We start from the raw sequence: 26,625 nt of genomic DNA on the forward strand, positions 1-26,625 counted from the left end.
GTCTATTTGTAGATGACCTGGTAATCTATGTAGAAAATCCAACAGAGCTACAAAAAAACTACCAGAACTAATAAGTGAGTTTGGCAAAGTTGTAAGATGCAAAATCAATAATACAAAAATGAACTGTATTTCTATGTATTAGTAACACTCAGACAAGTTGATGCTAAATTTTAAGTAAAAATGCAAAGGACCTATAATAAACAAAATTTTAAAACAAAAGAATAAAGTTGGAGAAATCACACTACCCAGATTTAACACTACAAAGTTACAGTAACCGAGACAGTGTGGTATTTGGCAAAAGGATAGACACATATGTCAACTGATTTTTGACAAAAGTGCTAAGGCAATTAAATAGAAAAGGGATAATCTTAGAGCAAATGGTTCTAGACCAACTGATATAGCTATATGCAAGAAAATAAACCTCAACTCTTATTTCACATGATACCTCAAAATGGATCATAGACCTAAATATAAGAGCTAAAATCACAAAGCTAGAAGAAAACAGAGTTTCTCTTTAGTAAATTTTTCATTCATATGCCACATTATATTTTTGGCTTCTTTGTGTGGGTTTTCAACTTTCTCATCAATCCCCTTGATCTCACTTGCCATCCATAGTCTGAATTCCATATGTGACATTTCAACAATTTCCTTTTGGTTGGATCTGTTGGGGATGTCAAAACAGCCTGTTTTTTCATGTTGCCAGAGTTCTTACGCTGGTTCCTTCTCAGGTGGAACGTCTTCTTTCAGCTCAAGAGAGATAGCTTTGTGGTACACCTGTTCTCCTCTGCTAGGAACTCTCTTACTCAGTGAAGACAGGGAGAAGTCCCTGGATCACATGCTTGAGTCCAACTCCAGAAGACTGACCAGGCAGGAAAAGGGCAGATGTATTGTGAGCCTATTAACACTGCTGCTCTCCTGTGTCTTCCTGTTCCCCTGTGGTTGTCATGGCAGTTGGCATGTGCAGTGTTAGTGTTTGTCCCACCCAGGTCCCTTGGTGGTGGTGGGCGGTTAGCGCACACTGCATGAGCATTTGCCTCACCCAAGTCTATTGGCAGTGGTGGGTGTTTGGTGCATGTAGTGTGAGCCTATTCTTGTTTTAACATGATACTTCATTTACTCATTAACTCATTTATTTATATCTCCATGTAATACTGTAATGTAATTTTGTTTGGGGGGAAAGTTTTTAAAGCCAAATGCAGTGTTATGATAATAAGAGAATAATAGATATGATAAGCTCTTCTCCCAAGTTCTTGTATTCAAATTAAATAAAGTAATACAAGTAGACTATTGACAGATTCTACATTTTTATGAAGGTCAATAAAGAGTTCAAGCTCACATTATCATTATTTATTAAATGAAGGCAGTAAGCAACAATTACATTAAAAATGTGTTCCAAAAATATTTAATTTTGTACTTTGACACAAGAATGCTAAACACTCAAGAGAAAAAGAAACTGTCAGTGGGAGAAATCCAACTTAGTAATGATAAAAAATTCAATACAATAACTATAATTTTTATTAGAGTAAAACTGGCTGTGACATTTACTCTCTGCTTTTTCACTTGAGATGACATATGTGATTTTATTCTTTTCTTCTGAGACCCACTGGTTTGGTATTTTTGTTTTATTCTCTTCATCTTAATTTTGCTTTTAGTTTTTATATCTTTCATTCTTCTAAGTTATTCTGTGATAATTTGCTTTCTTTTTTGAATAAGTCAAGTCATAGCAATTTTTCTTCTGACCATTTTCCTCTCTTATTTTTCCATTCCAGGAAGGAAAAGATGTGCCGAACTTATAATCAAATTACTCCTGTGATGGCTAATAATCATTTTTTAAATGGCACATTAAAATGTATATGGCAATCAGAAAAATTTGATCAATGACTAGTTATTTAGTGATAAAAAATGATTCTTAATTTACTTAGGTGTGATAAAAATATGTGGTTATGTTTTGAAAAAGTATCTTTGTCTTTTAGAAATTCACACTGAAATATTTACAAATGAAATTATACAATGTGTATGTATCTGTTTGTGTCTAGGATTTGCTTCAAAATGATCCTGGAGACATTGAGGAGTAGTTGCAGTACAGATGAAACAAAACTAAGCATAAAGCTGGATGATATATACGTAGAGATTCACTAGTCTTATTTTTATATGTTGAAGTTTTCCATAATAAATGTTTTTTAAAAAGGAATGATGGAGGCTACTGGAAAATTTAGTGTAATAGAGATGAGATAAATAGCCGAAAGATCCAAATAAAGAGTTAGAAATATAAACATAAAAAGAAAGAACTGTAGAGATTTTAAAAATTGTGTGTGTGTGTGTGTGTGTGTCTGGGATTGAGGACACTTAACTCAGCAATACTCTCAGAATATTACTAGAATTTCAACTTCCTGAGGGCAAACACCATGTCTATTTGGTTTACAACCATATCCTTAGCAATGTACCTAATGCCCAGTACATTCAAATACTTAAGGAATGGATGAACCAACAAATTATTCAATTAGACCAAAGCTCCTACATGCAAAGGCTCTGTAAAATCTCTAAGAATTCAAGATAAAGTCATTTTTAATAACACGTAGAAAACCACCTCTAATAAATTTTCTTTTTTACTTCCTACTACCACCTTTGTCCTTACTCAACTTCTAGTGGAGCAATCTCCTCTTTACTTCATGAACACTGCCCATGTCACCATATCCACTTACCATTTCTTGTTCTTTCCTTAGTGAAAATTGTTTATATTTTTGACCTTGAGAAAGATATTTTCTTTCTCAGTATACTCTTAGGTCTTAGTTCTGAGAAACTGTCTGTTTTTTCCTGGTTGTTCTCATCTCAAACTAATGACTCCTTTCAAATAGGGAAAAGCCCTGAAAGTTCCTCCCCATCCCAGTTGTTGCTTTAAATATTTAATAAATATTTTAATGCAGTTAAGATGATGACTTTTCTTGATGAATTATAGATAGTACCACCTCTGGCTTTATTTTGGTTAGACAGAAATATAAGTGCTATCTCAATTACTTGGTAGAACACCCTTTACAACTGTGAGAATATCTGATGACTGATTTGATCGCATTGTCAGGATACTAGCAGTTAAATAAAGTTTATAGTTATATTCTGGCCTTAAATCTATCTTAAAGAATTAGTCCTGTCAAAGAAAGATGGGGTCAGACACATCCTGTGTTGGAGTGGAGGGTTTCTCCACAAATTGAAATATATGTTTAATAGCCTCAATAATGTATCCCTAGTGTGATCTGGTCCCTTTCCATTCCAAAAGATCAACCACAGACACTGGAATCCATACAGGCAAAGAGAAATCTTCTATTTCTCCAACAAAACTTATTTTTGAATGGAAAAAAACAAATCTCTACCCTCAGTTAAAGAATGAAGTAATTATTTTCAATTTTCACATCTTGTAGTTTTCCTTTCTCACAACAAAAGAAAAATAACCTACCAATTTCCAGTAAAAGTCCTATTCAAAACATAAACAAAACAAAAGCAAACAAAGTAAAGCGAAACACAGAGCAAACAAAAAAAAAATCTTTTACTGTGGCTACTTTTTACATACTTTATTTAGATTCATCTGAAATGGGCTCAATTGCTTAAAATGTCAACTTTGGGGCTAGGCAGAAAAAAAAAATCTATTATCCTATACCAGAAGACAGATAATTTCAAGTTAACTTGGGACAGATCTTTCCCCACCAGAGTTGCCAACTTCCAACTGCTCCAAACAAGTTAAGAAACTAAGGCATTGATGTATACAGATCTCTTTCATTGTGTCTGTTTAATATCAGCTAATTAGAAACTACAACATAAATTCTCTAAAGAGAATCTCTTCCATGTAAAATTACTCAAAAGCCTAGGGAAATGACTTACATTATGGTAAAATGTGGGTTCATAATGAAAATATAAGCAATGTGTAGTTTTTAAAATGAATCCCAATATCAGAAACTAGTAGAAATAAAAATAATAGCATTTTCTCAATCTGTTATGATTTATATAACACAAGAGTAAAGACTAGTACAAAATGATATTTAAAACAATCCAACATTACATGTTAGGAGATTTGGTTGATCCTAATAGCATACCTGAGGTTGTCTACAATCTGATTTTTGTAATTTTTTAATCAGTTTAATCTTTATAAAGCATGCCATAGGGCCTTTAACCCTAAAGAGACAATAATTTTAATTACAACAACCATGGATGCTGTTTCACTGAATTCTAGTTGCGCAAAGTACCTTTTTATTTTCCAGCATCTCCTGTGAAATTGGTCCTCCCAAGTAAAACCTATATATAGGATAAATGAATGGGGGAAATCAAAAATTGAGACCAAACTTCTTGTCAAAACTGAGCTGTATGACTGTAAGTCAAGCAGGATTTTCCTGAAACATAATGATATTCGTTCAATTCAAATGATTGGAGAATTACAGAAAGAAAGGCTTAGATTTAAAATGTTACAGATTAAGATGAGAGCTTAATCTGTATTGTTTTCTTGTTCTGTGTCTTGCATTGTACTTGGAACAAATCAGGGTTTAACAAATCCTTGTTGGTGATAATGAAAACTGATCATAAATTTCATCAGTACTAATAAAAATGTAGTAAAACTGAAAAGGTTTTCAACTACCTAATCAGTGGTCACCAAACCAATTACTGAAAGTAAATTATAAAAGTACTTGAATTATTTATCAGAAATACAATAAGTTATTTAGATGATGAAAACCTGTGAAACAGACTTAAAATGTTAAAAACATTTGCTTTTAATGTACTTTTTCCTATTATTTCCTACTCAGACAAATGTTAACATGATCTTTTATATCTCTGGTGTACCTTTAAGATCTCTAAGCATATTACCAAGATTAACTCATTCATTTGAACTTCTCTTATAGTAACATCATTATCATAATTAACAGAAAAACACTAAAGCACAGTATTTATCATTGACTCAGGCATTTACTAGTGAGCTCAGGAGATAACAAAAAAAGTCATTATAAAATTATCACAAAATCACTCTTTAAAAACATTTATTGCTATGAGATGGGGTGAAAAGTTAGAGAAAAGAGTCAGAAGTAGCTCAACTTAAGGTTTCAACATAATTTCTGAATTGGTTGCTTTGTTGATTAAAATCATGAATACACTATGAAAAAAATCCTATGAATATTCAATATACAAGGAACCCACAACTCTGAATAAAACTAGTTGATGGGCTAAATAAGGAGAGCCTTCTAAGGTTTCCATTAATAAATTGTATGAACTGCTTATTTTTATTTTGAGTACAGGTATCAAGGGTCAAAGTTTTTTTTTTCTTTATACTCTTTTAAAAAGCTTTATTTCCTAGCGTCCTACTTATTTTCTAAGGCCTACTGAAGGACTTAAATTGCCTTTATAGTAATTATTTCATTTAAAGTAATGGTAAGGGAACTCAAATAGATTTGAATACCAAGAAAAGTTGTACTGGAAAAAAAAATTTAGTCATAGTTTACCTATGTAAGTTGCTCAACTCTCCTGATTAAACTGACTAATACATTTGACAAATCATTCTTTTTTTTTAAGTAGTAGCTGTGCCTAAAAATGTATCAGGGATAAAAGTCTAGTCAGAAAAAACATTCCTTACAAATATGTATGTTTAATTTTGTTGGAATGATGGGAAAGTACTCTTATTCACCTCTATCCAGAGAAGAGGAAGAGTGAGTGAGTGGTATCTTTAATCTCTAACAAATAATATGTTAAAAATATAGTTCCTAACTTCAAAGAACTTTTAGTCTAGATAGAAATAGAGATCATAAAGACATTAAATAATTAAAAGAAAAATATTCTTCCAAAGTATATTTTTCCTACTGAGATTTTCCCCCATCTCCTAGAATATTAAAAAATCACCTTTTTTTTCCCAATAGGAAAAAAATAACAGGAAAGTAAAAATTTGTTAAATAGCAATATTTGAAACTGAAGTTAAGATCCAAGTAAAATGGTAGGTTTTGCTATAGTTTAAAAGATTGCAAAAGCCAATGTAGTTTTAAATCATTAGCTTGATTTACAAGTAAAATTCTCTAACACAAAACCATGGAAATCAGCATCTAGAGGATCAAATTAGCACTATTGTGAAAGTAGTTGGACACTTAAAAACCAAGAGAAAAAAAAGAAACTAAAGTAGGTGGCATGTACTTGTTACAATGTAGGGAGCTGAACTATTACCACATCATAGTTTAAATATAGTGGGTGAAAATTTAATGAATATGTGGAAACAGAAGAAGCTCAGAAACCATAGTTATTTCCATTTTAAATAAGGACAATGGTTCTGCACCACCAGCTGTTTATAGTTCATTGAATGAGGTTCTAGTTGTTAGGAGAGAATTACCTCTTCCCTACAGGAGTGAAGTGCTTCTCATTCTTCAGACACCTCTGATGAATGGCCATGAAAGCATGACACCAAGACAGAAAGCCAAGATCACTTTGGTTTTTAATGATCTCTTTAAACACTTGATTTTCTATTTTTTCCTATTTAAGTGTAGGAAAATGTGCACCTTTAAACATACAGAAGCATGTCACTGGTTGTCATTTTGCTTTTATAAGACACTTTAAAGAAAAAGCAGACTGATTGTACACAGTAAGTATACCATCAACAACATTAGAAAAGGATGGGGGTGGAAGATGTTCTATGGTCATTCCAACTTTAACTATTTTTGAGTTTTGAAGAATTCTACTGATACATTGTTTTCCCCTGAAAAGAATTCTCTCAGTTCTCTGTCAGTTAGTGATGTTCACATTACCCCAGCCATTTCAGCTCTTTCACTCATTTGGAAAGGCCTATCAATTCTATCTTCCCAGGCTCTCACAATTTGTCTCTTCACTTCTGCAAACTGCCATGTACCTCAGTACTTCTCACCTGCACTACGGTCCTCTTATTGTAAATGTTCTCCCTCCTCCTACTCTCTTCAAATACTAATCTAGTTCAACCAAAATACTACTTTCAGCTTAATATTACTAAAGTACCACTCTAATCATGCCACTCTTATGTGTAAAACCTTTCAAAAGCAGTTTGTGACTCCAAAATACAAAAATACTTATGGTACATTAAGCAGAAAAACAAAATTCAAAAATAAATAAATCTGTCCTTACAAATATTAAGACTGTGTATGCATATTAATAAAAACTAGAAAAGAATACAAACAATTAAGAGAATTAATTTAAAGGTCCTGGGACTTGGGGTTTACCAATATTTTTTATTTGTTATTAATGATGTTTATGAAGCAAATAAGTAAAATCTTCTAGTGACCATTTACTGTTCATATACCATAAAGCTTAACCTCTGTTATCTGGCTCCCAAACCTACCTTTCCAGCTTATTTTCCATCCCTCTTTTTCACATAACTTAAAACCACAGACAAACTAAACTATCTCATTTCTCATTTGGGTTCCTGTACTGCTCTTTCCCAGCTATAAGCCATTGCTCACATCATATCCTCCATTGCTCACATCATATCCTCCATTTCCATGTATCCAAATCCTATCTAACTATCCTTTTACAGCCTTTACAGTTCAGTTCAAATAATACATTCTCCACAAAACTATTCCTGATGTCTCCTTACTCAGAACTCCAATAAGCATTTCATCTATTTTACTCCTATAAAATGCAGCATGCTGTATTTTGTATTGCAGGGTGTGTGTGTGTGTGTGTGTGTGTATGTGTGTATATGCGTGTTTTTGTTTGTAGCTTCCTTTAGGGCAGGGACTTTATTTTAGCTATTTTTGAATTCCACTTAGGGCATAACATAATGTCTTTCTGAATAAATATGTAAAGTGAATAATTACTTTCAAAAGGCAATGGCTAGGAAGACTAAAAACTAATGGCAATTATTATTTTCAATATATTATGATTATCCTTCTTTTTTTCAGTCAAATTTATTCTTAAGCTAACCTTCTTACCTGAAGATATGTTATTCTCCGCTGGACCAGCTCTGTCAGATCTTTGGCCTCTTTTTCCCGCCAATCACCTGCTCCATCTGTCTGACTGAGGTAGTATAGATCCGTCATTATAGACCTGTTAAAGCAAACAACATTGGAGGTCTAACTTATTTGCTGCTTTGATGGATTACAAAGAGTCATAAGAAGAGAGCCAAATTCGTCATAAAGACTGATACACTGATGCTGGCACTCATCTTTTATTTTCTATCAAAGCTGTGAAATTCAAAAATTAGTCTCTACCATCCAATATTCATTCCTATAATTAAGTTTTTACTATTCAAAAAACACTTTTTTTTTTCAGGCCAGTCAGCTCCTTTGTTTCCCAACACAGACAAAGCACTATGGAGACCTGGGAAAAGTGGATACGCAAAGCAAAGAAATAGGTAGATTAAGGTAAGAGAGAGAAAGAAGTTGTTGTCACTCTTTGTTCTATTATAATTTCGTGCCCCCTCTTAAATTTTCACTTCATACTTAAACACTCTGAGTAGTTGGAAAAAGATCAGAGAATAAATTTGACATGACTCTTAATGGTCTAAATCAAGGGTCAATGAACTTTTTCTTTAAAGGGCCAGATAGTAAATATTTTAGGCCTGGTGCAGTGGCTCACGCCTATAATCCTAGCACTCTGGGAGGCCAAGACGAGAGGATCACTTGAGCTCAGGAGTTCCACACTAGCCTAAGCAAGAGCAATACCCCGTCTCTACTAAAAATAGAAAAATTAGCCAGGCATGGTGGCACGAGCCTGTAGTCCCAGCTACTTGGGAGGCTGAGGCAGGAAGATGGCTTGAGCCCAGGAGTTTGAGGCTGCAGTGAGCTACGATGACGCCATTGCACTCTACTCAGGGCAATGGAATGGAATGAAACTCTGTCTCATACATACATAGATAAATAAATAAATAAAGACTTTAGGCTTTGTGGGGCACTGTTGCCTTTGTAGCAGGAAAGCTGCCATAGATAACAAGCAAATTCATGGGTGTGGCTGTGTTGCAAGAAAACTTTATTTACAAAAATAGGCAATGAGCCAGATTTGGCCCTTGGGCTATAATTTGCTGATCCCTGATCTGAACTAATAAAATGATTGTTAAGATACTTTCCGATTCTGTGTAGCATCCGTAATTTCATATAACATGTTGGATTTCCTGCAGAGTAAACTAAAATACCCAATAAACAAAGAAGAGAAACTTCAGGGCTGGTACAGATGGTTTTATTTATATGGCATAAATAAAAGCTATGACTTGCATTTATCAATAATAAAAGTAAAAAGCAAGCCTCTCTCTAACATCCCCCACCAATCTGTCAGCAAATATATATAGACAATTTCTGACCATGTATCACCACCAGTACTACTACCAGCTGAGCCACCATTTTCTCTCATCTGGATTATTACAATAGCCTCCTAACAAGTTCCCTGCTTCTACCCTTGCCTAAGTCTACGGTCTACTCTCAATATAGCAGCCAGATCTTGCTAAAACATCAGTCAAATAATGTTATTCCTTCGCTCTTCACATGAATTGGCTTTTCATCTCAGAGTTAAAGCCAAAGTTACTACCTTGACCTATATGGCCCCGTGCCCACCATTACCTCTTTGATCTCATCTCCTCCTATCATCCTCCTTGATTTCTCTATTTCAGCCACACTGGTCTTGTTAATAACCCTTGAAAGTGCCAGGCATGTTCCTACTCTAAAGCTTTTAAATTTGCTCCTCCTGCCAAGGAATGCTCTTTTTTCAGATATCCATCCACCTGGCTCACTCAAATGTCCTTCAAATCTTTGCTCAAATGTCACCTTCTCCGTAAGACTTTCCCTGATTATCCTACTTAAAAATCCATCATCTCCCCAATCCCTTGGCTTTCCTTCTCCTCCTTCCCTGCTTAGTTTTTCCAAGCAATTATCACCTTCTAATATACAATATCATTTACATCTTTATTTTATTATCTTTCTGCCCCAACTAGAATGTGAAAAAAAAACAATTTTAAATCAGCATTTGAACAGTGCTAGTCACAGACAAAATGTTTTAATAAATATGTTCAAATAGATAAGCGAAAGAAAAAGTATCAAAAGAAAAATCTTCAAAAGTTTTAGATAATGAGACAATGGTGATAATTTTTATCTTTTATAAATCCAGTTTGGTGGTAGAGATGTTTGGGAAATAATCTGTAATTAGTTGCAGTTCCAGCTTTATCCCTTCTGTATACTTTGTATTAACTCCTCTGTTCAAGACATGCTTAAGAGTATGGATTATACATTTGTGAAAATTATAAAGTTAGAAATATATTTATTTTTGTCAGAAAAGTGTATATATACATACATGTATATAAATAAAACGTGATACATATACTTCTAAAAGCACCTACAATGATGGTATTAACTAAAAACGTAAAGGATTAGCTGGAGGTTCCAAGAATGCTTACAGAAAACTGATCTATAGTATTAAATAAAAAGAACAACAATAATGAACAGGTATTGAGTTCTTACTACAGGCCAGATACTTACTCTAGATGCTTTAAAATCATTTCATTTAATCCTCACAACTATCTTATAAACTAGATAAGGAATGTAAGGCACTGAGAGGTTAAATAATTTGTTCAAAGTCACAAAGCTCAGAAATGCCAGAGTGAGAATTCAGACCCCACACCATGTGATTCTAAAGCCCAGGCTTGTAACTACTGAACTGATGAATATCAACGTAGGAGGTCTAGAGTACAGTACTGTATACTTTGTTCAATGTAAATAACCAAAATCAGAAAGTCTGAATCAGAGGAAAAAGCTCTGGGAGACAGAGAGACCTATTTCTTAATTTTGGCTCTACCTCTTATTAGCTTTGAGTCCTAGGAAAGCTGTTTTGACATCTCCAAGTCTTAGTTACTTCATCTTAAAATAAGTATCATAATATCTTCCTTGTAGCTTTTAAAAAAGGACTACTTATAATACACACAAAGTATTAACAGTATCATATGTGGTCAGTGCTATTTTTTTAATGCTAGAGACCCTCAGAGAGTTGTTTCAGAGCTTCTACCTTGTGTCTGAAGAGCACCTACTAATAATTCTATAACCAAGAGGAAAGATCCATTGGGTATGGGGAACAGTAATATGTGGTACTGTGGGCCAGTCATAAATATGATCCAAAACCCAGTTCTCTGTTACACCCTGAAGAAGTGGATTGATCAACAGACTCATTTATGATAAAATATGCTAAAACATGCCTTCAACAACTGTGATTTACCTAGGAGTATATGACACAGTCTTAATCTCTTTTATTCCTAGTTCTTAACTAGATGCTAAACCATCTAGGAATAAAGCAATGGCAGGAAATTCTTATTTACTATCATAGAAAGCCTTCAGAACTACACCTGATTAACAGAATATTTGATAATAGTCTCCTTGAATAAGGTAAAACTATTAATAATAAATAAAAAATTTAAATCTTAACCACAGTTTAAAATAGTCATCCTAAATTATAGTTGAATAGCTCTGAACAATGCTTCAGAATAACAGGGTCATCTGTGAATCATTTTATGCATTTGTTTAATGTGTCAACATTATCCATGCACAGGACACTTTGCAGCTATTTCCATTTTAACCTATTTTAAGCAGGGCAAAATTCTAATATGTGATGTCTTATCTATTTTTATATTTGTTACTCTCACCTAAGACTCAAAACATTTTCTTTTCATGCAAAAGAGATTTTAGCTGCAAAAACCAAACAATTTACTACCTCCTTGAGAATTAACCTACTGTCTTATACACTGAGCAAAGTTTCAACTTTTAAGAATTGTCAGATTATAAAACTAAGTCTCCTATGGACCATTATGTAGCCTATAGTATTCTTTTATAGTTACTGGGGGAAAGTCACCAACTATATGAAATTGTCAGTTGATCATGGAAACAGAAGTCTTTAACCATAATAGTGTTATAGGACTCATCTAAAAGTTTATTTAAAATACCTTTTCAGTTTTAAAAGCCTCTTTACCATCACCCTTATCACACTCATTATTCTTTATATTTCATGGGTTTCATCAATTCAAATGTAGTTATTCACTTTGTCCTACCTATCAAATAGGAATGATCACAAAACTTGTTGCAAGTCTCAACTTTAAATAGCAGTATTGTTTCTGGAGATGTCATATTGTAGGATAAATAATCAGCAAATGCCTGTCAAAGGAAAAAAGGAAATTCAATATGCCCTGCTTGGCTTTACATTAAATTAAACATGTGTATATACACACATGCACACATGCACATGTGTAAGCACAAACGCACAGAGGAAAAATTTTTCCATTTCAGTGACAATCGTCATATATCCTTAAGTAGGTAAAAACTGCCTTAGGCCTAATTTGGAGGGGAAAATTCTTTGAAATATAAAAATTAGCGTTGTTTATGCTTTCTTGTCATAGGAATCAAGACTTTCCTTACCAATGGAATGAAAGCTGACCTCTCTACTTTTTAAAATAAATTAGAAAACATAAAAGTGAATGTTTTTATCAAGTTACATCAGTACTAAGTCTTGGCAATTAATTATTCATATTCATCCCAGGCTCTGTCTAAAAAGCAGAATAACCAAGCAACTAGATGACTGAATTTAAAAAAAAAGTACACTAATTTTTTATGATATTGCAGTCAAGGTCTCAATATAAGTTACTTTACTTCACAGTCCACTAAAATTAAGCTTGCTTTTTAAATCTTTTTTTCCCTTGGCCTCCCCATTGGAGACCAAGTAAGGAAGACAATGAAGTCCAGGAAATGACCTTAAATTCAAACTAGTTTTTTGGCAATTCAGTAATGTTTAGAAGTTACCATTCTGTAAAATTTATTTTTTGGTCAAAGATATGAAGATAATCAAATCAGAAAGTGTCAGCTGTGGCCCATCACTGGGAAACATGGTGACTAAAAACCATTCTGCAGAAGCCCTGGGCTTTCATTGACTCTACCCCGAAACTAAATCTTCTAGAAGAGTCCCACAAGCTGGGAAGCTGTTGTCTGGGTTTTGCCTATTAAGATAATAAGAAATCTAATAGGTAGGCAGTGAATCTAAAGTCCTGGTATAAGGCCAGGTCAATATTTGGGAAACACAAATCCAGGCAAGGTACCTGCAAAATACTGTTAGCCATTTAAGGACAAAATACAAATACCTGAAGACATTGAGTAGAATAGAATAGAATGTATGACTCTGAGAACAAGCCAGCTATGACAGGTGTCAAAACTTCTATTTCAAAAGCTGGCTACGTTTATGTTATTTGTATTTTCTGTTAATTTCTCTACTTTAATAGTCATAAAACTCTTTTTTTAAAAAAACAGTTCTATTCTGTCTCAATTATGCTGTTGTGGAACCAACTACAAGGAGGGCTTTTTATTTATACCTGATTCAAAATGTTAAACAGAGAAGTTACCCAAGGGCCAGGACAGAGATGTAATTCAAGCAGGAAAATCCCAAGGTGATGTAATTAACATTTATTAAGGTAAACATGAGTAAGGGAGGCTATACCATAGTCTAATCCATAGACAAATCTGGATCATAGACAAGGAAAATTACTTGCGTTTTGTCCAAGGCTACTTTACTTTGGTTCACTCCTGGGGCAAAAATAAGCAGTGCCAAGGATAAAAACATGACCAGGAGACAGGTACGGAAACAAAGTTCCCTTGTCTCAGGGAGGACTTTTAGGATGCCACTGTCTTGACAGCTGACATAGGTGGGGAAAATTCCAGAGAGGCAACAACAAAAATAGCTTATACTATCATATAAGGCAGGAATTATATTACTCGGTGAGTGATGTCCACTAGGCTTATGGTTAAATTCCAGGCCTTAAAATTTTTCCTATTGAACACTTTGACAATCACTCTGCCCTTATCTGTGCCTACCCTGCAGGGTGTAAGAGTTTTCTAGTTATATCCATTTATGATATAACTCATTTATGAGTTTTCCTTATGCAGGCCTGGCTAGAGCATACTAGAATCTATAATGTATCAGGCACTGTGGAAAGTGTTTTATAGGTTTTTTCCCCCCTCATTTAATCATTACAATGCTGTGCCATAGGAATTATATTTCTATGTACAGAAGAGTAAATAAAGCTCAGAGAAACTAAGTATTTAGTAATCAAGAGAAAGGATTTTAGAGTAAAACAGCTCTGCTACTTACTTGTACATGTCACCTAATATCTCTAGGCCTGACTATAACTTTATAAAAAGGGGAATAACAAAGTAAAGGAGGTCAGGAAATTTCACCCCAAAATATGATTCCTTGGTATTTTGAATTAAAGGCTCTTCGAGATTAACAGGCCCTTCAAAAATCAAAAAGCACTAGAAGGGGCTTTCCCTCTATCTGCACATTGGCATACAGGAAATCCTTAGTGAGTGATTATTTTTAACGTCAAAATCATTCTTGAGTTTGGAAATCATAACCAAATAGATTTGTAGTGGGGGCAGGCAAAACAGAATCAGGGCCACTAAATGAAACACCCTTTTTTACCTGGAGATTCTTCTTCTAATGCAAACTTTATTTTAGAGGGGAGTGTTCCTTTAAAAGAAATGAAGAATCATTATCTGGCTGATAGAGACTAAGTAAGCAATGAGCAGAGTAAGGATAGCTTCATATGAAAATGTAGCCCTTTGCTCATGAATTATTAGGATGAATGTTCTAGTACTTGAAAATAAGCCTGGATTCCTTAGTAGAAAGACAATCACATAAAAACATTTTATTTAAAGAAATCCAGAACTCAAGAAAAAGTGTCCACATTCCAGTTTAATGTCAGTCTCAATCAAATCACAACTCAAAGAAATTAGTAAGATCTTCTTTCGTCCCTTCCTGTGTGTGTGTGTGTGTGTGTGTGTGTGTGTGTGCATGTGTATCTGTGTGTATGAAATAAAACACAAAGAACAGAAGATTTGAAGGTTCACAAAACTTAACTTTTCAAGAATGGAGATATCAAAGAGAGTGAAAACACAAGTTACTGGGCCACAACACCTGTAATCAAAAACTTAATCAAAAAAATCTATAAGCTATTAACCTATCTATCTTTCCCTATAATCAGTACTCTTTATCTGATTCAAAGTCATTTCCTTTTTACATAATCCTCCACAATGCCTTTTTGCACATCAGCAAATTGCCAAAAAGCACAAGTAACTGTATTATGTTGGTGCAAAAGTAATTGCGGTTTTGGACCATGAATTTTAAATCATTAAAACTAGGCTCAAACACATCTTTATTAATCAAAACCATTACAATCAACACATTTTTGCCAACAAGAAATGTTTGTTTATTCCTGTAGCATAAAAATCTGTGCTTTGGAATGCCACAAACTCTTGGAAAGCATTTTCTACATCCTGCTGGTTGTAGAAGCATTTTCCCTGCAAAAAGTTGTTGAGATGCTTGAAGAAGTGGTAGTCGGGTGGCGAGAGGTCAGGTGAATATGGTGGATGAGGCAAAACTTTGTAGAGGTGTGGCTGGACGCTGTTGTGGAGAAGAATTGGGCCCTTTCTGTTGACCAACACCGGTTTTCAGGGCATCTCATCGATTTTCAGAGCATACTTCTCATATGTAACGTTTTCGCTGGGATTCAGAAAACTGCAGTGGATCAGACCGGCAGCAGACCACCAAACAGTGACCATGCTCTTTTTCTGGTGCAAGTTTGGCTTTGGGAAGTGCTTTAGAGCTTCTTTTCGTTCCAACCACTGAGCTGGTCATCGCCCAGTTGTCGTACAGAATCCACTCTTCATCGCCCATCACAATCCGATAGAGAAACGGTTCACTGATGTTGCATACAATAAGAGAAGACGACACTTCAAAATGACGATTTTTTTTATTTTCGGTCATCTCACCAGGCAAACGCTTATCAAATTTTTTCACCTTTCCAATTTGCTTCAAATGCCAAACCACCATAGAATGGTCGACGCTGAGTTCTTCAGCAACTTCTCATGTGGTTGTAAGAGGATCTGCTTCGATGATTGTTCTCCATTGGTCGTTGTCAATTTCTGATGGCTGGCCACTGCAACCCTCATCTTCGACGTTCTCGTCTCCTTTGCAAAACCTCTTGAACCACTACTGCACTGTATGTTCGTTAGCAGTTCCTGGGCCAAATGCATTGTTGATGTTGTGAGTTGTCTCTGCTGCTTTATGACCCATTTTGAACTCGAATAAGAAAATCACTTGAATTTGCTTTTTGTCTAACATGATTTCCATAGTCTAAAATAAATATAAAATAAACAGCAAGTAATAAGTCATTAGCAAAAAAACATAAAGCAAGAGATGTGCATTAAAATGATATATAATATAACCACATTTATTTAAGAATGTATTCCAACAGCAAACGGCAAATTTCAACAATGATAAAACCTCAATTACTTTTGCACCAACCTAATATCATTTACCATTTGGAGAATACATCTAATTTTAGTCTTAGCAAAGCTGCTTTATATATTACCGATAATGAGAGGATGCTGCCCAGGCTTCATCATCTCAATCTGATGATAAGATTGCTGCCTCACCAGACTGTTTTTCAATAGTTTCAGTCAACTTAGTTGAGATATAGCTGATTGGTTCTGTGATCCTTCCTGTCCTTCAGTATGAAGTTTAATAATTGCTGTAATTTAAAAACAGAAAGAAGCAGCTCTGGTTTCATAAACCGATGTGTGACAACATGAAGATAACAACAAGAATCAAAGAAACAGTAGTTAATGTCTCAACAGTGACCTGATTTAGACAAAAATCCATAATATGCTCAGAGGCTGAGGTACAAATCTAAACTGCCACAAATCCAAGCACTGAACCTACAGTACTATATAAATAATAGAAGGATAATGACAAAAGTAATCACTCTAAACTGCTTATTTTCCTCTCACTATTTCAAAGAAGCAAGCAGGGTCAATTCATGATCATTGGTATCAAAAGCTACAGGTAAATTTGACTGAATTCAGTGCCTACGTTTGACCATGAGGTATGGTCATATGCAATTACTAGAATGAAATTATCAGTTGAAAATCTAGTGATACTAATGCTTGAGATCAGTATCACAGATAACAATTAATATGCTACTCTGAATTTAATTATTATACCATCAACCCCTCTAAACTCTTAAAAACCCTCTAAAAGCTTCTAAACACCAAAGAGTATTCCTAATTACTACCAGTTGATTACCCAACTGTGGTGGCAGGCTGGGAGTAGGCTCTACCAGCTATTAGCCCTCAAGTTAATAAGCTAATCAGATAAATAAATAATGTTTTGCTAAAAACCTCAGGTAAGCTGAATCTCAGATTCAAATGTACAATACCTGGCCCCCAGGCTGTACCTTAATGCCTGGTAATTGAAGTAATGAACAATGGGAGAGGCATTCCAGAAGAAAAAACATGGTGTAGTATTACTACAAGTACTATGAGCTACTCTTTAACCATGAAACACTTCCAACACCAAATGTGTGGGCTTTCTATACCACGCAATTCTCCAGTTCTCTGTGGACAACAACTGGGTGTCCTACAAATCAATTTAATTCTAACATGAACTATCCAGAGTTAGTGCAGACCCCCACAGGTGAAGGGCTCAGTTCCAAAGACTTCCCCCAACTCTGAGATGCTATCACAAGTACTGGGTGCCCAAGGTCCAACTTGGCTACAAATCAGGGGTTCCCACAATCCCCTCTTCAGGTTCAATAATTTGCTATGACAGCTCACAGAACTTACGGAAACACTTTACTTACCTTTACAGATTTATTATACACGCTATCGAAAAGAATACAAATGAACAGCCAGATGAAGAGGTACATAGGGCCAGGTCTAGAAAGGTCCCCCAAACAGAAGTTTTTGTTCCTGTGGAGCTGGGGTATGCCACCCACTGATGTTTCACCAACCTAGAAGCTCTCCAAGCCTTGTTGTTTAGGATTTGTATGGAGGTTCCATTATGGTGGCATGACTAATTAAATCACTGGCCACTGGTGACTGACTCAATCTCTAGCTCCTCTCTCCTCCCCAGGGGTCAGGGGAGAGGATGAAAGTTCCAAACTTCTAATCACATGGTTCCTTTCTCTGGCAAACAGTCCCCCATCCTGAAGCTATCTAGGGGCACAGCCAGAACCAGCTCATTAGCATAAACTCAGGTACCAGTAAAAAGGGTTTATTATGAATAACAAAAGATGCTCTTCTCACTTCTAGCACTCAGGAAATTCCAAGGGTTTTAAAATTTTGTGCCAGGAACTGGAAATGAAGACCAAATATATATATTTCTCATTGTAACACAGTATCACACTTAGGAACTTGTTAGAAATGCAAATTCTAGGGACCCACTCTAGATCTGCTGAATCTGCAGACTGGTTTTAGCAATCTATGTTTTAAGAAGCCCTCCAGGTGATCCTAATGCCTCACGAAAGTTTGAAAACAATTGTAGTAATAACAATAACACACTGAGCCTGGATAATTGGGACAGAACACTTTTGCCTTCCCTACTGACTTTCTAACCTATGTGTTGGAAAGAGATTATTGTGAAATATACCTCTATTTACCACTAAGTACTGCATTTCAAGTTAGTAGTTGACAAGGTCTAAAAGTGGGGGAAGGTGTTGACTACAAAGGGGTATGAAGAAACTCTGGGGGCAATAGCAATGTTCTGTATCTTTGTGGTTAAAAAGCTGTGAGCGTTTGTTAAAATTCAGAGAAGTACAGACTAAAAGTGTACATTTTATTGTATATAAATTATGTTATAATAAAGTTGATAAAGAAAGGAAAAAAAGTAGGATTACTATTTCTAAAGAACAGAGTCTAGATAATAACATCAGCAAGATGGAGGAATAGGAAGTTGCCCATTCATATCCCCCATAGCAACAAGAATTTGGCAACCATCCATGGAAAAAGTATCTTTGTGGGAACTTTGGGACCCAGGTAGGAGGTTACAAAACCCTAGTAAAGCCCAGGACTAAGGAGGGCTGTTTCAAGAGGGCAGGCCCACATCCAGGTGGCAGCCTCACCAACTGTGGTCCCAGCTACAGACCTAGAAATGGCCTTGTCTCCCTGTGGACTTGGCAACAGCTCTGTTTGGCTTTGGTCCTGCCAACAGAACCATCTGCCAAGGAAACACAGAAGTAGTCATGCTTTTCCAAGCCTTCAGTGTTTGGTTCACCAACCTCAGTATCACCTATGGAACCTGAAGCAGCCCTGTAACTCCACTTGAGTCCTTCTCAGTTGCAGTCTGAGAGCAGTCCTGTCTGAACAGGGTCCTGCTTAGAGAAACATTCATCCATGCACCAGGAAGAAGGCCTGTAGACCTTGGTCTCACAGATCTGGAAGGGCCTATAACTCAGCTCTAGAACCTCTCAACTTCTGCCTGACAGTAGTCGTGCCCAACCAGGGACACACCAGCAGACATGGTTGTTTGTGACTACAGAGGCAGGCCTGTTGAAGTCAATCCTATTGTGGATGTAGAAGTAGCCCCACAACCCAGCTCTACTCTACCCGCCACAGTCCAGGAGCAGTCATGCCTGCCCAAGGACCCACTAGGAGCCACACCCTTTAGTGCCCCCAAAGGCAGGCCCACCAAACACCGTTACACAGTAGGTAAAAAATGGTTTTGTATCTCAGCTCCAGCCCCTATTATATGCACTTTGAGAGTAGTCCTGCCTGCCCAAGATGCACTAAGAGACACATGCATCTGTGCCTGCAGATTCATGCCCACCAACCTTGGTTGAACTTAAAGCAACTCTGTGTTCTGGCTCCAGTCCCACTCAATTGGAGTCTAGGGGAAGTACTGCCCACCCAGGAATAAGGCAGAATGCAGCCTATCTTTGTCCCCAAAGGCAAGCCTGCATATCTCAGTCTCAGCTGTGGATCCTGACACAGCCCTGTAACTTGCTTCTGACTCCTTTCAGTGGTAGTCTGAGACCAGTCCTGCCTGCCCAGGAACACACTCAGTAACCTAGTGACACACTCAGTAACCCAGGGACCCGAGGGACCCACACACATCTGCATACCTGATAACAGGCCTGCCAACTGCAGATCACACTGCAGACCCAAGAGCAGTGATGTGACCTGGCTCTAACCCTACTTGACTCTAATTCTACAGACAATCATGTTAGAACAGGGACCCAAAAGAAGAAAGTCTTTACCTGCCAAAATCAGTCTATAAAGACTGGAATAGGTGATTGACCCTTCAAATTCACAGACACCAACACAAGTGTACAAGGACAGCAAATCAGGCAAACATAACATAACCAAAGGAAACCAATAAAGCTCTAGGAACAAATCTCAAAGAAATGGATATCTATGAACTGCCTGGTAAAGAATTCAAAATAATCTAAGGAAGCTAAATGATATACAAGAAAACATACATAGATGCCTAAAAACAAAATCAAGAAACCAATGCATGAGCTAAATGAGAAGTTTAATAAGGAAATAGGAACCATAAAATATAAGCAAACAAATTCTGGAGCTAAAGAACACAATGACAGAACTGAAAACAAAACAAAACAAAACAGAGAACTTCAAAAGCAGGCTCAATCACACAGAAGAAAGAATCAGCAAACTCAAAGACAGGTCATTTGAAATTAACCAATTACAGGAATAAAAGGAAAAAGAATAAAAAGAGTGAAAAAAGAAAAAAGATCAAGAAACATCATCAAGTGAATGAATATACAAATTATGGGAGTTCCAGAAGAAGAAGAAAAAAGAGAAAAGTACAGAAAACTTATTAAAGAAATAATGGCTAAAAATTTTCCAAATCTAGGAAGAGATATGTACACCCAGATTCATAAGGCTCAAAAAATCCCCAGTAAGATCAACCCAAACAATATACCAAAATACATAATAATCAAGTTGTCAAAAGTCAGAGAAGAAGAAAATGCTGAAAGCAGCAAAAGAAAAGAGACTCATCACATACAATGGAACCTCCATAAGGTTATGAGCAGACATCTCCACAGAAAACTTGCAGACCAGGAGGGAGAAGTGGAATGATATATAAAGTGCTAGGGTAAGGAGGTTGGGGGGTGGGGGGGGTGGGGAGGAGAAACTGTCAACCAGGAATACCATACTCAGCAAAGCTATCCTTTAGAAATGAAGGAGAGATAAAGGCTATCCTAGATAAGCAAAGCTGAAGGAGTTCATCATCACTAGCTCTGCCTTACAAGAAATGCTAAAGGGAATTCTTGAGTTGAAACAAAAGAATGCTAAGTAACAACAGGAAATACATGGAAGTATAAAACTCATGGGTAAAGATAAACATATAGTCAAATTGAGAATACTCTAATGCTGTAACGGTAATATGCACATCACTTTTAACTTTACACTAAAAGTTAAAAGACAAAAAAGTGTTAAAAATAACTATAGTAACTATAATTTCTTAATGGATATGCAATGTAAAAAATGTAAAGTGTGACATGACATCAATAGGATAAAATGTGTGTGAGAGAAAAAAGTAAAAATGTAGAGTTTTTGTATGTGATTGAATTTGTTATTAGATTAAAATAGAATGTTATAACCATAAGATGTTTTATGTAAGCTCCCATGACAAAAAAGAAGTATCAGGTAGATATACAAAAGATAAAGATAAAGGAATTAAAGCATACCACTACAAAAATCCAATAAATGACAAGGGAAGACAGCAAGAGAGGAAGAAAAGAACTACAAAACTGTCAGAAAACAATTAACAAAATGGCAATAGCAAATCCATACTCATCAATAATTACTTTAAATGTAAATAGATTAAATTCCCCAAACAAAAGACACAGAGTGTGGAATGGACAAAAAGACAAGATACAACAATATGTTGACTATAAGAGGTTCACTTTAGCTTTAGACACATGTAGGCCAACAGTAAAGGGATGGGAAAATATACTTTAAGCAAAGAGTAACCAAAAGAAGATGAAGTAGCTACACTTATACCGGACAAAGTAAACTTTTAGTCAAAATCTGCCACAAGAGACAAATAGGTCACTATATAATGATAAAGAGGTCAATTCATCAAGAGGATATAACAATTATAAATATATTAATATATGCACCTAACATAGAAGCACCTAAATAAAGCAAATATCAACAGAACCAAAGGGTAAAATAGACAGCAATACAATAATAGTAGAGAATTTCAATACTCCACTTTCAACAATGCATCTATCATCCAGACAGAAAGTCAGTAAGTAAACAGCTGACTTGAATAACACTATAGAACAAATGGATCTAACAGACATATACAAAACATTCTATATCCTACGATAGAATACAGATTCTGTTCAGGCAAATATGGAACATTTGTTGGGCCACAAAATAAGTCTTAACAAATTTAAGAAGACTGAAATCATATGAAGTATCATTCTTGACCACAATGGTATAAAACTAGAAATCGACAATAAGAGAAATTCTGGAAAATTCAAAAATATGTGGAAATTAAGCAACACATTACTGTACAAACAATGGGTCAAAGAAGAAATAAAAGATAAATCAAAAAGTATTTTGAGACAAACAAAAATAGAATCACAACATACCAAAATTTATGGGATTCAGCAAAAGCCGTGCTAACAAAAAATTTTGTAGTGAAAAAATGCCTGCGTTAAGAAAAAAAGCAAGATGTCAAATAAAAAATTTAAATTCACACCTCAAGGAACTAGAAATAGAAGACCAAACTAAGCCCAAAGTCAGCTCAAGGCAGGAAACAATAAAAATAATAGAGCAGAAATAAATGAAGACTAAAAAGAAAATAGAAAAGATCAACAAAACAAAGAGTTGGTTGTTTAAAAAAATCAACAAAATTATTAAATAACAAATCTTTAGCTAGACTAAAAAAGATTTAAATAAACTTTAAATAAACAAAATTATAAATGATAGATTAAATATTATAACTGATACCACAGAAATAAAAAAGATCATAAGAGATTACTATGAACAATTATATGCCAATAAATTGGATAACTTAAAACAAATGGATAAATTCCTAGAAACATACACCCTACCAAGACTGAATCATGGAGAAACAAAATACTAACAGACCAAAAATAAGTAAGGAGATTGTATCAGTAATCAAAAACCTCACAACAAAGAAAAGTCCAGAACCAGATGGCTTCTTGGGTGAATTCTACCAAGCATTTATAGAAGAATTAATATCAATCCTTCTCAAAACTGAAGAGGTAGGAACACTTCCAAACTCATTTTACAAGACCAGCATTACCCTCATACCAAAGGCAAGTAAGGATGCTAAAAAAAAAAAAGAAAATTATAGGCCAATATCCCTGATGAACAAAAGTGCAAAATCCTCAACAAAATATTAGCAAACCAAATTCAACAGCACATTAAAAGGGTCATATACCAGGACCAAGAGGAATTTATCCTTGGGAAGCAAGGATAGTTCAACATATGGAAATCAATAAATGTGATAATCCACATTATTAGAATGAAGAATAAAAGTCATATTATCATATTATTATCTCAATAGAGGCAGAAAAAGCATTTGACAAAATTCAACATTCTTTCATGATCAAAACTCTCAATAAATTACAGAAGGAATACACTTCAATATAGTAAAAGCTATTTATGACAAGCTCACAGCTAACATCATACTCAATGGTAAAAAGCTGAAAGTTTTTCCTCTAAGATCAGAAACAAGACAAAAGTGCCCCCTCTCACCACTTTTTTATTTTTATTTATTTTTTCTTAATAGACAGGGTCTTGTTCTGTCATCTAGGCTGCAGTACAGTGGTATAATCATAGCTCACAGCAGCCTTGAAGTCCTGGGCTCAAGTGATCCTTCTGTCACAGCCTCCCAAGTAGCTGAGACTACAGGTGTGTGCCACCATGTCCAGCTAGTTTTTATTATTTTTTGTAGAGATAGGGTCTCGCTATGTTACCCAGGCTGGTCTTGAACTTCTAGCCTCCAGTGATCCTCCTGCCTCAGCCTCCTAAAGTTCTGGGATTACAGACATGAGCCACCACACCCGGCCCACTCTCACTACTTATGTTCAACATAGTACTGGAAGTCCAAGCCACAACAATTAGGCAAGAAAAATAAAATGCATCTAAATCAGAAAAGAAGTTAGACTGTCTCTGTTTGCAGATGACATAATCATATATATAGAAAACCCTAAAGAATACACCAACAAACTGCTAGAATAAAGGAATTCAGTAAAGCTGTAGGACAAAAAAGAAAAAAATCAACATACACAAAAAATTAGTTGCATTTCTATATACTAACAACAAATTATCCAAAAGAGAAATTAAGTAAACAATCTCATTTATAATATCATCAAAAGAATAAAATACTGAGCAATAAATTTAACCAAGAAGATGAAAGATCTATATATTGATCTATAAGGCTACAAGACATTATGAAAGAAATTGAGGAAGGTACAAAGAAATAGCAAGATACCCTGTGTTTATGGATTGGAAAATTAATATTGTTACAATGTTCAGACTTCCCTAAATGATCTACAGATTCAATGTAATCCCTATCAAAATTCCAATGGCTGCACTCCAGCCTAGCCAACATAAAGAGACCCCATCTCTTAAAAAAAAAAAAAAAAAAATTCCAATGGCATTTTTCACAGAAATAGAAAAAAAAATCCTAATATTCATATGGAACCACAAAAGACCCCAAATACCCAAAGAAATCTATAAAAAGAACAAATCTAGAAGAATCACCCTTCCTGATTCAAACTATATTATTAATACAAAGCTATACTGATCACAATAGTATGATACTGGCATAAAACCAGACAGATAGACCAACGGAATAGAATAGAGAGCCCAGAAATAAACCCACACATACATAGTCAACTAATCTTTGACAGGGTGACAAGAATATAAAACAGGGGAAAGAATACTGTCTTTATTAATATAATAGTGCTAGGAAAACTGGATATCGACAAGTAAAGAATGAAATTGGATATTCAATACATTTCGTTTTATGCCATATACAAAAATAACCCAAAATGAATTAGAAAGTTAGTTGTAAGATTGGAAACCATAAAACTCCTAGAAGAAAACATAGGGCAAAAGTTCCATGATATTGGTCCTGGCAATGATTTTCTCAATATGACACCAAAAGCACAGACAACAAAAGCAAAAATAAACAAGTGGGACTATATCAAACAAAAAAGCTGCACAGCAAAAGAAACAACCAAAAAATGAAAAGACAACCTATGGAATGGGAGAAAAGATTTGCAAGCCATATATCTGATAGGGGTTAATATCAAAATACACAAGGAACTCACAGCAAAAAAATAAAATTAAAATAAACTGATTTAAAAATGAGAAAAGAACCTGACGGGCATTTTTCCATAAAAGACATACAAATGGCCAACAGGTATATGAAAATGTCCTCAACATCAATACTTATTAAGGAAATGCAAATCAAAAACACAATGAGACATCATCTCACACCTGTTAGGATGGTTGTTATCAAAAAAGATAGGCACGTGCCTATAGTCCCAGTTACTCGGGAGGCTGAGGCAGGAGGATCACTTGAACCCAGGAGTTTGAGGTTGCAGTGAGCTACGATGATGCCACTACACTCTACACTCTACCCAGGCAACAGAGTGAGACTGTCTCAAATAAAAACAAGTATTGGAGAACGTGTATAGAAAAGTGAATCCTTATATATACAGTGTTGGTGGGAATGTAAATTGGCACAGTCATGGTGGAAAACAATATGGGGTTTACTCAAAAAACTAAAAACAGAACTGTCATAAGAGCTAGTAATCCCACTTCTGGGTATATATCCAAAAGAAATGACATATATCTGCATGTCCATGTTCATTACAGCATTATTTACAATAGCCAAGATACGGAAACAACCTAAATGTTCATCAACCAACAAATGAAGAAGATGTGGGATATATATGTAGGCACACACACATATACACACACACACACACACAAAGGAAAGAAAGAAGGAAATCTTAGCATTTGTGGCAACATGGATGAGCCTGGAGGACATTATGCCAAATGAATAAGCCAGACAGAGGAAGATAAATACTACAGTACTGCATTATCTCACTTATGTGTGGAATCTAAAAACTTCAAACTCATAGAAGCAGAGAGTAAAATGGTGATTGCCAGGAGGGAAATGGCAATCCCAATGGACAAAATGGGAAAATGTTGGTCAAACGATACAAATTTTCAGTTGTAAGATGAATCAGTTCTGGGGATCTAGTGAACAGCACGGTGACTATAGTTCATAATACTGTATTGTTTACTTGAAATTTGCTAAGTGAGTAGATCTTAAGTGTCCTCATCACACAGAAACACAAAAGTGTTAAGTATAGGTGGTGAAGGATGTGTTCATTAATTTGACTGTGGTATTTTATCACACAATGTATGTGTATGTATATATAGTTAATATATCTCAAATCATCACATTGTATACTTTACCTTGAATATATACAATTTTTATTTGTCAATTATACTTCAATAAAGCTGGAAAAAGAAACAAAAGAAGAAAAGAAAGAAAAAGAGAGAAAGAGAGAAAGAGAGAAAGAGAGAAAGAAAAGAAAGAAAGAAAGAAAGAAAGAAAGAAAGAAAGAAAGAAAGAAAGAAAGAAAGAAAGAAAGAAAGGAGAAACAAAAGCCCGTAAGTGTTTTTCCCTGTAATTGATGTCTCTCTGAACCCAAAATAAGAACAGTTCATAGGAAATCTAACAAGAAAGTTGATAAGATGCACCCTCTAACTGATTTCTCAGAAAATACAAGTTTTCAGTCTAGAGACAACCTATACACTTTAA

At 35.1% G+C, this 26,625-nt stretch overlaps 1 protein-coding gene across 7 annotated transcripts in view; it reads right to left on the reverse strand.

Annotated features, from left to right (window-relative positions):
* The window catches only part of FUT8 (fucosyltransferase 8), a 266,970-nt gene that overhangs the window by 85,856 nt on the left and 154,489 nt on the right, over positions 1–26,625 (reverse strand). For 5 of the 7 annotated variants that reach the window (XM_045565543.1, XM_045565561.1, XM_045565552.1 and 2 more), the window contains exon 6: positions 7,914–8,028. In XM_045565543.1, the coding sequence (XP_045421499.1) occupies positions 7,914–8,028 (115 nt within the window). Of the gene's footprint in view, positions 1–7,913; positions 8,029–12,001; positions 12,116–16,366; positions 16,520–26,625 lie in introns of those variants that run through there. The other 2 variants (XM_045565574.1, XM_045565573.1) reach the window with 2 other exon arrangements.

This window comes from Lemur catta, chromosome 1 (assembly GCF_020740605.2).
Source record: "Lemur catta isolate mLemCat1 chromosome 1, mLemCat1.pri, whole genome shotgun sequence".
NCBI classification, from domain to species: domain Eukaryota; kingdom Metazoa; phylum Chordata; class Mammalia; order Primates; family Lemuridae; genus Lemur; species Lemur catta.